The following is a 13,089-nucleotide window of genomic DNA, read 5'->3' as shown; positions in this document are numbered from 1 at the left end:
TTAAGTGAAACACCCTGTATAGGTTCTGGTATATTACCCGCGCTAACCTGCGCATCCCGTCCGGTTTGAATCGGGAATCACTGAAAGGCAACTTTGAGGAGGAGCGTCCCCCTCAGCGCGTTTTCTCAGCCGACGCGCGTTCCTCGTTCGCCGCCGGAACCGCGAATCTACTCAGAAAAGAGCGGCGTGTTCTGTCTCTCTCTCTCTCTTCCCGACATCCTCGCCCTCATTTTCCTCCGGTTCGTCGCATTAGCACATGCAAGAATCGTCTCGCCGCCGCCGCCGCCGCGCGGTCTGACTCGAGCGTTATTCCGAGCACCTCGGCTGTATAATGTGTACGTACGAGGCTTTCCATAAATGTGTAAACGGGGAGCCCGGAGGCGGACTGCGCGCTCTATACCTGCGAGGTGCGGCCGCGGCCCAAGCAGTTTGCACCCCTTTTCTCCCACCTTCTATTCCTGGGTGTTTTTTCTAACGAAAGGACAGCCCGTTTAAGCTACTTGCGATGCATTTCAGAACCTCGGATCCGATCAACCCGCTATTCGAGAGCGTTGTTTTCTTTACAGCGAAGCTGTGTATGGCTAGGTTCTGAACAAAAGTGTGAGCGTCGACAGGGTGTGTAGAAAAAAGTCGCGTCGACAAAATTGGATCCACAGTAGCCTATGTATGTAGGTTCCTTAACATAAGTGTCAAAACCAGTGATGGATGGCCATTACGTCACAGTGTACCCACCAATCCACCAATTAAGGAGGATGAAGGAGGATTAAGGTCGATTAAGGTGTATTAGGGTTGATTAAGGTCGATTAGGGGGGATTAAGGTGGATTACGGTGTCTTTGTCTTGATGCTTTAATTGCATATATATATATATATATATATATATATATATAATTTCGTCATTTTAGAAGAACACATAACAGCTTCGCTGGTCGTCCTTCTTCACAGAGTGGAAGGGCACTAAGTGTTTTTTTTTTCCCAGACGGCAGCCTGTTTAAGGCACAGAGCTTATTCAAGAAAAAAAAAAGGAGACAGAAAGAAAAACGAGGTAACTGTATCATAGAAATGGTGGTTAGTATACATGGATTCGCCTGAACTTCATCCTTCTGGCTACAAACGGCGTTGCGATTTTGCGAACTGGAGCACGTTCAACAAAATGTTGCCTTGCGAAGGCAACAATTCGCAAAAGGTTATGCACGTGCGCAGATACGTATTGCCTTTATGCGTCTAGAAAAGTGCGATTGCTTGGAAGTTTGTAGACACCAAGCTTTATAAAGCTACAGGAACGTGCGAAGTCACAAGCACGAGGAAGAAGTAGTCAAATCCGTGTACTGCCCGTCGTGCTTCCCGGTAGCTCAACGATTGCAGCGCCAGATTTTCCTCTAGTAATTTTAGTTGGAAACTCGTGCTTTAATGGTACTTGCGACACCGTACCAGAACCGGCACTTTATGGAAGGAAGCGCTGAGGGATTCTTCTGAGCGCCGTAGTGTTATAAATGACCCAGTTTGCTTTGTAAAATATGTAGTGCGTTAACAGTTTTGTATCTGCACATGTGATGATTCCATATTTATGTGTTTGTAAACGAGAACGTTACTGAGTAAAGTTTAAGCGGTAAACAGTAAAGTGTTTCTTTAAAGCTGACACTAAGAAGCACTGAGAAAAGTGAGAGAGAGAATAGTTTATTTAAATGGTGGCTCTAGGCCTATTTGGGGAAATGGAAGAGAGCTGCGATATGGCTCACTGTGGAAGCTTCGCACGTGAAGCTCCGTAGTGTATCTCTGACGTTGGCCCGTGCTTGGACCCGGTCCTCAAACGATGTCACCTCCTTAGTCCGGTACATATCCCGGAATGTCTCCAGTGCTTCACATTCCCACACGAGGTGATGGACATTTGGAGGTTGCCCCCCCCCCCCCCCCCCCCCATGCGTGGCATTTCACTTGCGGAGGTGATTGCGGGTAGTCGAGGTCATTGCGTTGCCGTCGCGAGTGCCATAAGACGATGATGGCGTGTCATGGCGTACCCTGCACTTGCCTTGTTTATGTGGACTTGAAGAAAAGTTTGCGTTGAGTACGCCCTTTGGTTTGGAGGTGACTGCGTTTGGATGTATTTCACTCAACCAGTCAGTTAACGTGTCCAAGACGCTTTCAATACTTTTTCGCACATTGTAAAGGCGAAGATGTTATTAAGTAAAACAGTAAGGTGCTCCTTAATGCTGATTTCTCCACACTGGGCAGCACACAGAGGAGAAGCCTGTTTCGGGGATTATTTTTGGTCTGCAGGGCGAATGTTCGTATATTGGGAAAATTTCACTCTATCAATCGATCAGCTTGCCAATCAATCGGCGTGTCCAAGACGCTTCCAAACCTTCTTTTTTTCTCATATTTTAAAGGTTAAAAGTACCATTGATAGCCATTTAACGGTTATTCCTTAAAGCTGACTTCTCCCTACTGGACATCACTAAGAGGAGAAGCCTGTTCCGAGGATTCCTTTTGGCTTGCAGGCGACTGTTTGTATATTCGGAGTCTTTGAGTTATTGAATCGATCAATCAATCAGTCGCTCATCCAGTGTCCAAGACGCCTCCAAGGCTTTTTCTTATATTTCAAGAGCAGAAGTGCATGTTACTGGGTAAACAGTAAACGGTAGCGTTCCTGAAAGTTGACTTCTCCACACTGGAAAGCATCGAGAGGAGAAGCCTGTTTCGGGGATTATTTTTATTCTGCCGGAGAGTATATATTGCAGGTATTTCACTCAATGGAATCAATCAATAAGTCAACCAATCAGTCAAGCAACCAATGGTTATGAGGCGCTTTTAAAACTTGTTCGTATATTTCAAGGGCAAAAGACACCATTTAGAGAGCTACCAGCGCACCGCGTGAAATTGCGCGACTGACGTCATATCCGCCTCATCTTGCAGCTGCGTGCGAAACCGCTAGGTACCTCTGTTAAAACTACTGCTGGGAAGCATTAACGCTACACTATAGAAATTTATCTGTTTGCTAACATTACGGCTTTGCCGAAAAATACTTTGGCGACGTCTACTATCTCATTTTAACAAGGTAAGCTCAAGTTAGATTTAGTTGCGGCTGGCCTTTAACTCTTTCTGTTCCTATGAATTTTGTAGGAATACATTTCTTCACAGGAAATGTCTGACGCAAGCAAAAACAAAAGCCGAAATTAACCCGGGAATTCAAAGTGTCAGTAACTCTAGTTACATAATTGATGTAGACTTGGTGCTGGAAATTATTGGTTTTGTCTGAAATTTAGAAAACCCACACGTTGCAGCATGCTGAGATTACGTGTCCGAGTTGCACGTTTGCAGTCTACCACCCATAAAATGTGTGAAAATCTCTTAAGGCGCGACACTGATGAAAATAATCGTCGAGTGATTGTTGCCGATTCTTCACACTCTTGGTGGTTGAAATTTAGGAGTTTGAAGCTCCATAAGCGTCTTGCAGCATGCTGAAATTGTGACAGGTTGCTCTCGCATGTCGTGAAAAACTGCGTTGGGAATTTCATTCTTATTTATCTACTCTGCCACCAAGCCGGCTGCTAAACAACATAGAGATAGGCAAAATGATCATTCTCTCTCTATTTTACTTTTTCTATTCCCCCTTTCTCTCACCCCTAGTGCAGGGTAGCAAACCGGATGCTCTTCTGGTTGACCTCCCTGCCTTTCCTCTCCTTGCTCTCTCTGGCGGAAATAGATTTAGTAAAGTCTGATTATTTAATGCAGGCTTAGCGACTAATTATCGCCGCCGTTTTAAAGGGGATGCTATTAGAAATCATCATCACCACCATCCCATGTTTATGCTTCTGGTACTGCAGTATTTCGTGAACAGTAGTTACAAATACTGAAAAAGCTAAATAAAACCTTAATGGGGCTGCACGCGGAAACGCGCAAGCTGTCGCTTCAGTTGCAGCTGGCGGTAATGAACGGTGGAGCTCGCATTTATAAACTTATTTGTTTGTAGATGCTGCAATTTCGGCGAAAAATTTTAGCACGATGTGGAACACGGAAATAAACATAATCTCGAGTCTAGCCTTAAAAAAACGAGAGTCTTAACGTTTCGAGGCCGATTCGGTCTCTTTCTCTGGTGTGACTATATTGGATGACCGCAGAGGCAGCACTTGCAAACTTTTGTTGCTGTTTCCGGTGCTGTCGCGAAGGCCGTAGGGTAGCGGGTGGTTTTAACGATTACAGAAATCTGAAAGACAGTGAAACTGGAAAGTGACTGGGCGTACGGGAAATCATACATCAGAGCAAGTGAGCGCAGGGGATTGGCTACCATATCTCGAGCTTTAACTGTTCGTCACTTATTTTCTGCGATAATTTTTCCACTCCTTTCCTCGCCCCCGCTTGACTTAGAGGTCATCTCTGTTCTTTTGTGCTCAATCTTGAGCTTTGTATCCTGTGGCTTTCTGCCGAAAGTGTGGAACGAAACGCACGCGCCTTCGCTTGGGGCCTCCTGCATAGACTCAGCAGAGGCAGCTTCTTGGTTTAGCTACTTAGATTGTGAAACCAAATGGTCGCGTTTTATTTGTTTATTTATTTACGTCTTTTGTTCTCATCACTGCTGGTGTATGGGGCGAAGCCACGTTTGGTTTATCCTTGTCCTGTGAAATTTGATCAGTTGAAGTTGAAATGATCACCGTAGTGCGCGTACCAGCTCCAGCGCTGTACCGCTTGCGACAGACTGCGGCGTCGTTTGGAACGTCTGCTTTCCGTACGAGTAGACGGACTCATGCATGGAGTGCTCCCCAATCGAGCGGCTTCTTATTTTGCCGTCTGTTTCTCGCTACTTCGAGACCCCGTCGTCGTGGGCGTCTTCGAGAAGCAAACGAAAACCACGTCTCGTCAAAAGCGCGCGTCGGGGTGGCGCCTTCAAAGCTGTCTTCCCTGCGGAGCCACCATTGCCGGGGCGGAGCCGACTTCTCAGTGAAGCGCCTCGAGCGTTTCTTTTTTGACGGGCCGGCTCGATCGTCTGCTTGCAAAAAGCGTGCTCGCGATTGCAGCGTTCTTTTTTCGTCTGTGCTTTATTTGCTTCAAGTGAACTTCTCGCCTCTCCCCCGCTGCCGCGTCATGAAGCGTCTATTTATAGACCATTCCACGGTTGTCGCGGAGAGGAGGCCTGGAGAGAGCGATAGCGAGAAGGTGCGAAACTGCGGCGGGCTTGTGCGTTTGGCAGCAGACGACGCCGGCGCGCTTGCCGGAAAGAAAGGGGGAAGAAAAAAGACGAGGCGCATGCCGACGCGCCGGGTCAGTTAGGCCTAACGTGGGGCGCGCGCGCGCGCGCCGGACTGCGTGGCCCGGATCCCGGCGCGGATCTGGGTCACGGGCGCAGCGCCCCGATCCTGGAAATGTTCCGTTCGCGCGTGGTCGATGCGGGACATTGTGCGCGGGGGCAAGCCAGGCCTCTTCGGCGGCGTCGCTAGCCTGCACTCCTTATTGGGTCGGAGATTCGCTTTCACTCCCCCCCCCCCTCTCTCTCTCTCCTTTCTTTCTTTTTTTCGTTGTCTTTCACGCTGCGTGCAAGGGCCTGTCCGCCCCTTCCACTCGCGTTGCTCGTTTTGCCACTCTTTGCTGAGCTTTTCTTGGCACTTTTGTATTGTGAGCTTGGGTCATGGTTGAAGACAAAGCAATATTGAGGTCATGCTTTGTGGGGTTGATTCGGGGTGTCGGAGAGTGCATATGTCTTTTCCGCTCACCAAACTGGGTCATGCATTCTTCTAATGGAGATGCCATCCGTTTTTCTGTCTTCTTTTACCTAGCTGCTACTGTTTCATCATTGCCAGTGTTTTAGTAATAAGCTGTCAAGATGTGGCCATTTTTCCTACTCGTGACGGCTGCCCATCATTTCTTGTGAAAAGGAAAAAAAAAAAGTTTGAATCTTGAGATCTGAGGTTGAATTTAAATAATCCTAAGTTGCACTGTACTGCATCCTGACTGGCCCTCGTGGCATCTTTTGTGGCTGGTGCTTTGCTTTATGATGCAAAATGGTACATATTGTTTTGAAGAAATAACTGAATTAGTTACATGCCTTGGCATACAGTTTGTTAGACTCTTATACCGCTGTCACACGGGCACCCGCGAACTCCGTTGAACATGAAACTCCCTAATGGAGATTTATGGCAATGGAGTTGCGGCGGTGCTACAAGGCACAGTGCGAGCTTTCGACGGGCGCCGCATGGGACAGAAATGGCGCTGCTGTGCTTACTTCCCCGTGCAACTTTTCATTATATAGTCGCCGTTAAAGTAAATTATAGGTAGTTAAACTATAGGCGCCGGGATCGCTCATTGTGGTGTTTCTCGCCAGGAGAGTTTTGCCATACGACACGTGCGGCTCGCGCACGCATAAACAAACGAAATGGCGGAACACTTTCCCATGCGGGATGGCGAAGCATGGTGTAGAGAGTACAAGCGCTCATGTCCTTAAAAACAAATTGAAAGCTCCAATTACGTGGTGTATAACCAAAGGCAAAACAAATAATAATGCTAAAATTTGTAAGTGAGCCAGTTACGATGATTTTATTAACATGGTTTTCTTCGCAGCTGTAGCTATCTGGGAACGAGAGTACTCCGTCCAGCCTTAATAGTCATTGCCGAACTCCCTTCGCGAAAAGCTCCATTAAACTCCCTTGGAGAAAGGGAGACAGTGTGACACCGAGCTCATCTCCTTCGAGATAAAGACGACGGAGTTCAAAGGAGTTCGCGGATGCCCGTGTGACAGGAGTATTATCTCTTATGATTTGTGCTAGGACATTGATTTGGCACTTGTAAACTGAAGTAGATGATTCTTTTTTCGCATCATTGCGCACAGAGCAGCCAGATGTCAGAATTCTATGTGCTCTTACACAGTTTGCTCTTTGCTGTCAATTGTGAAAAGGAGTGATGCCGTGCCTGTAAGGAGCAAAACGGACAATCTTGTTCAAACATTTAATGTTAAAGCAGCATTGTGGAAGTTCCTTGGTGCCTTTAGTTGTCCCAAGCAACTCTTTAAGACATAACATGCGAACTCTGTGCACATGTTGGCGGTAGCTGCAATGCTATTCCCATTATCAAAGCAGCCGAGGCACTGTGCAGCTTGTAGACATATGAAATAACTATTTATTTTACCATAACTTATAGGCTCTGTTTGAAACTTGAGTAAGGGGGAGCATGCCTGGAAGTATAAACAATAAACTATAATGCAAACTGTACAAATTGAAGTGACTTGACTTCATGCAAGAGTTTGCAAGCAGCCCTTCAGGAGCAAGAAAATATGGTGCATGAGAAAAAGAAAATGTTTATTAACCTTAGTGCGAACTAAAACGTTAAAAAATGCACTGACATATATGTCGACAAGCTTGCATACTGACAACGTGCGCTCACTGCTATTCATGGCCCTGGTGAGATGCTGCACACACTGGTTTGTAGCAGCCTCCCTACTGAGCTATTCTGCTACTTGCCTATGAAACCTTGATCAATGTGCTTTCTTTATGATATGGACGATGTCACATGAAGCGTCTTTCACCAGAACTGCAGCCCCTGGATTGCGCATGCCCTGTTGATTGTAGAGCGATTGCTTCAGCCGACAGCTGCTGTGATATCGACAATCCTGAAAACAAAATAGGTACAGCATCAACAAAAACATATACTGATAACTGATTACTGATAACTGATAACAACGAAAACTGATAAAAAAAGCACTGTCAAATAATAATACATCAATTTATGTAAATGTGTTATGGAATAACGGTAGGCATAATGAGATTCTAAATGCTCGCAGAATGTATCGTGGTTGAACATGCCGACAATCGCATCGGGAAGACCTTCCGGCAGTGAGATGGCCCTTGGCAAAGCAGATGAATTGAGTGTGCCTATTCTAAGAATAGTGCATGAAATTGTTGACTATGCAGGTGTGCCAACGTACATACATTCGACATGCCGACATGCATTTACATGCCTGTAAATGAACAGGGCATGATTATGTGCAGTTAATGCATTGAGCAAACAGCACAAGAGGAGCTATTCTGCAGCAAGAATTTTCTGGCTGTAGGCATTACGTTTAATTTCTGTAACACTGTAATGATGGCTTAGTTGCTTGTAATGAAACAGGCAGCACTATTAGGTTACATTCAATGTTTGGTATATGGTAGCAGTGATGCGGTGCAGTAATTGGGTGTGGAGTAAAGTAGAGCAGTATTGGGCAGAACCCATTGGAGGGTGATTGTTGAACCCAAGCAATAGATTCCCATTATACCTGCTAAAATTGATTAGCTCTTTTGATCAGTGCCATGAGGTGTGTCAGTGCTGTGATGTGCTGCCTCTAGGATTGACCCACATTACAAATTGCATGAAAACCATTGCGAGGACACATATCACGAACTAGTATCAAAATCAGCCTGCCAAGTAGTCACTAACTTTGATTACACTGTCTCTGGGATCGACCTTGTTCCCAAGGTCGATAGCCAGAGACTCGGCCAGATAGCCAGCCGTCCATGCAAAGTGTGGGGAAGACCCATAAAAAGCTTCACTTGAAAAATTGGCCCCGGTGGCCGCATTTCGATGGGGGCGAAATGCGAAAACATCCGTATACATAGATTTAGGTGCACGTTAAAGAACCCCAGGAGGTCCAAATTATTCCGGAGTCCCCCACTACGGTGTGCCTCGTAATCAGACCGTAGTTTTGACACGTAAAACCCCATAATTTTTCTTTTCTTTTTTTTTAAATTGGGGATTTCAGAGTTCTGAGAAACGTACTCCAGTAGCTCAGTGGCTATGGCACTGCCTTGGTGAGCACGAGTTTGTGGGTTCAATTGCCACCCGCAGTGACTGCATTCCAATGGGGATGGAATGCAAAAGTGCTCAGGTTCCGTGCTTTGAGTGCACGTTAAAGGACCCCAGGTGGTCACAATTAATCCAGAGTCCTCCACCATGGCGTCTCTTGTAACCCGCTCTGCAGCTTTGTGATATATTACATGTATAGTTGTGTCATTGTATGTTTGTCACATACAAACATTTTGTTTTGCCTCTGTCAAAGTGCAGTCGGGTACAGACCACCCCGTCAAGCCTTCTGTGGTTTTTAGTCTCTACCCCCAGCATAAGAATGCATGTGAACGTAAACCCCACAATTTCATTCAATTCTTAGAGTTGTGGAAACTCGCATGTCCTGACCACGGTTCCTGATGTGACTTTGTCTCCCTCTTTTCCCTTTGTGTGCAGATGGCGGGAACGCAGGACCAAAAGTGGCAAAAGGATGCAGTGGACCAGAACTTTGATTATATGTTCAAAATCCTCATTATTGGAAACAGCAGTGTTGGCAAGACATCGTTCCTGTTTCGCTACGCGGACGACTCCTTTACGTCAGCCTTTGTCTCCACGGTAGGCATAGACTTCAAAGTCAAGACGGTCTTCCGACATGACAAGAGGGTCAAGCTCCAAATTTGGGTGAGCAAGTTCTTGAAGCAACGCTTTCTTTGTCTCTTCCTTCTACTTTTTCGTTGAGCTTTGTCCGTGCGCAGTGATGTTCGCAGCCTAGCCAAGTCGGGAGCGGGGCAAGTGTATAGCGAGAGGGAAAGCTCTCGAGAGGGAAGATAGTGTGGCGAGGAGGGAGGAGAGGAGGACTAGCGGCACAGGTGGCAGGGCGGAGTTGAGCGGGAGCGGAGCCAATGCAAAGCCGCGCTGAGCGCATGTGGTATGACGTTAGTAATGACGTCAGCGCTCCCTGTCACATTGGCGGGCCTCTTTCTCGACGTAGCGCAATGGCGAAGCCAACCGCTAGAACTCCCGACAAAGAAGTCGCTTGATTGGAACGCCGTAGAGAAGGGGCTCGTGAGCGTGCTAGGAAACTGAGAGCCGATCTCGAGCAACGGGCAAGGGAAGTCGAAGCCAATCGTTGCCGAAGAGAAGGTGCTGGTGTTCGAGCAAGAGAAGTGGAGACCAAGCGTCAGCGATGAAATTATCTTTGATCCTGCTTTGCTAAACCACGCTCTTCTTCGCCTAGCTTTGCACAACTTTGCTGAGGCTTCCCCTCAGCTCCGCTGGTCATTAATGTTTGCAATAACAAAGCCACACCTAATTTTTTGTCCTGTGTACTTCATCATAAAATGCTGTTTCACCTCATCCTCAACTGTTGCCTGTTTGAAGCAAAGGCTTCATGCAGCAGCATACAGGTGGCCACAGGTGTGCTACCTCGAAAGCTGGAACAGTTTTCGAGATCGTATGCCTCCTGTGCATAGATGTACTCTTCCACCAATATTCAGGTGTGAATGCTTTTGCACCTCTGTTTATGCTTCAGGTAGCCACAATGTCACAGTGCCAAAGTTCATTTCTTTCATTCTAGCCAAACTGCTATGGTGACCAAAGCATTGTCGGTGGGTGTCACTCAGTCCACACCTTGCAGAATTTTTTAGGTGATGAAACTGTCTTTTATACTAAGAAGGATTTTGCGCTAGGAGGGGCTGTTATCTTGACTGTCTGAGTTTATTACCATGCTAACGAACAGCAATTGATCTAGTTGTTTTTGAATTTGAATTTGAACATATGACGAGATGCAAAAATCACACAGTTATGTCCTCGCATTTGGTGTAGCAAGCTCTGAGGCATCTTTGTGTTGCTGCGGTTCTGTGCAGGACACAGCTGGCCAGGAGCGCTACCGAACAATCACAACGGCCTACTACCGTGGAGCTATGGGCTTCATCCTTATGTATGATGTTACTAACGAAGAGTCTTTCAACAGTGTTCAAGACTGGTGAGTCTGAGCCAGCCGCCTCTCCCCATGCTGACATGCATGTTGATGGCAGGGAGCTGCAGTTCTAAATAGTAGCGTCTGCAATAACGCAATAGTGTTATGGGCCTAGTGTCGCAGAAAATTCGGTGTTGGTGTCCAGCGTCAGCGTCTCGTGAGCGCAAACTTCCGTGTATACAGTCGCCGACCGATTTTTCGGACCTGGCGGGGTCCGAAAAAAAGTCCGAAAAATCGAACAGTCCAAAAAATTAGTTTTCGCCAAAAATGTTAACTTTATTTCATTCAGGCAGGCTTAAAAAAGTCCTTGATGCTGCCTTGCCTCATAGTACGCTTGGAGGCAATTAGGTTTGTCTGTATTTGCGCCAAGGTGACATCGTCACCGTAAACGCTCGACAATAGCGTCACCGCGTTGGCGATCTCCGCCGCCGACGGCTGCGGGCGGTCATCGTCGTCATCATCCGAGCCGCTCTCCGGCTGCTGGACAACCTGGCGAAGAATTTCGTCGTCTGTGGGCTCCGCGCACGAAACAACGTTGTCGTCCGTACGAGCGAAATCTTTAAATGTCATCGTGGCAGAAACGTCCACTCCACCACTGCGCAGGTCGTTCATTAAGTCATCCCCGCCATCGGTGCCGTCCGGGTCGCCTACGTCCAGGTCATCCGCCTCGGGCTCTTCGGCAGCAGCAAACCCTGCATGCCTAAAGCAATGCGCGATGGTTTCTGGCTTCACCGCTTTCCATGCATCGGCTAACATGTGGATGGCGGCCAGAAGGTCGACCTTGTACACCTTCCCGCTGTCGAGGCACAAGACGGTGCGGCTGAGCAGGCGGGCACGGTAGTGTGCCTTGATGTTTCTGATCACGCCTTGATCCATTGGCTGGAGCACGCTTGTGGTGTTAGGCGGTAAAAATTCCAGCCGAATGGCCTCAAGGTTCGGCACGCTACCGTGCGCGCCACAGTTGTCCACAAAAAAGATGACCTTTCTGTTCTGCCGCGCAAACTTGCGGTCAAGTTTGCGTATGTATCTTTCAAACAATGATTGCGTGATCCACGCCTTGGAGTTGCTGTCGTATTCCACAGGGAGGGTTCTCACAGCCTTAAAACACCTCGGATTTCTGGCCTTCCCAATAACGAGAAGAGGCAGTTTTTCCGTTCCGGTGGCGTTGGCACCAACCATCACTGTTATACGCTCCTTGCTGAGCTTCCCACTGGCGCACGATTCCCCCGAAAATGCTAGCGTACGATCCGGCAGCATCTTAAAGAAAAGTCCTGTCTCGTCACAGTTGAATATGTCCGAAGGAGCATATTCTTTAAGCAATGCTTGCAACTTCGTGACACGGTAATCAGACACAATAGTCTGATCCACCGCTCCGCTTTCACCACTCACTTTTTTGAAAGAAATTCCGTGCCTCTTCTTGAAGCCGCGAAGCCATCCGTCAGTAAATTTGAACTCTTCAATGCCCATTTTGAGAGCGAACGACTCCGCCGTTTCTTTTAACAAGTCTCCCGACACGGGCAGGTTCTTGGCCAAAACTCCTTTGAGCCACAACTGCAGAGCCTCTTCAAGGGCTGGATGAACGCCCTTACTGTCGTTTTCTTGGCTCTTGTTGTGGGAATTCTCAAACGCTGACAGTATCTTCGCGCTGTTTTTGACATAGTCAGATACCGTTTGCTTGGAGAGGTGGTATTCTTTGGCGACATCAAGCTGCGAACGTCCACTCTGTATCAGCTTGATAATTGCAGCTTTCTTCTCCAACGTCAGGGTCGTGTACTTCCCACGCTTCTTCGCACCGCCTGGCTCTCGCGATGGCACAGATGGCGGAGCCATGGCGTCAAGCACGCAAAATTCGATGTTGTAGTAGCCACAAGGAACCACACAACGTCTCGATGCAGTGCGACACAACACGTGCGGAATGGCGACTGAAACAAGCTGAAGAAGCTACAACAATAAAAAGAATCCTTCCTTCGCCTCCTCCTTTCCCGTCCCCAACGGTGTGATGACGATAGTAGTGCTGACCGAAGACGAAAAAGTAACGTCCCGTGCCGCGTTTTCCAAGTGCGCTTTCTAATCTCGGAGGCAGCAAAGCCATTCGAAGACCAAATTTAGCCAAGCTGGCGGAAAATCCAATATGGCGGCTTCCACAATGGTTGGGAGTGTAGCTTTAAACGAGCGATTTAGTCCGAAAAATCCAACTTTCAGGGGCAAATTCGTCCGAAAAATCGGTCAAAAAAATGCATTATCTCTATGGGATCCTTGACGGTGCATTTATGGAGTCCGGAATATCCAACAAGTCCGAATTTTCGGAGTCCGAAAAATCGGTCGGCGACTGTATTTAGGTATATGTATATGCCACACATTTCTATAT

General features: G+C 47.4%; 1 protein-coding gene across 1 annotated transcript in view; it reads left to right on the top strand.

The window, feature by feature from the left end:
* The window catches only part of LOC119433348 (ras-related protein Rab-3), an 85,053-nt gene that overhangs the window by 59,286 nt on the left and 12,678 nt on the right, over window positions 1-13,089 (top strand). The window contains exons 2-3 of the mRNA XM_037700504.2: window positions 9,200-9,424; window positions 10,609-10,727. Coding sequence (XP_037556432.1) covers window positions 9,200-9,424; window positions 10,609-10,727 — 344 coding nt within the window. The remainder of the gene's footprint in view (window positions 1-9,199; window positions 9,425-10,608; window positions 10,728-13,089) is intronic.

Source organism: Dermacentor silvarum, chromosome 11 (genome assembly GCF_013339745.2).
Source record: "Dermacentor silvarum isolate Dsil-2018 chromosome 11, BIME_Dsil_1.4, whole genome shotgun sequence".
Lineage (NCBI taxonomy): Eukaryota > Metazoa > Arthropoda > Arachnida > Ixodida > Ixodidae > Dermacentor > Dermacentor silvarum.
The sequence above is the reverse complement of the archived record's forward strand: the minus strand, read 5'-3'. Positions and strand labels throughout refer to the sequence as shown.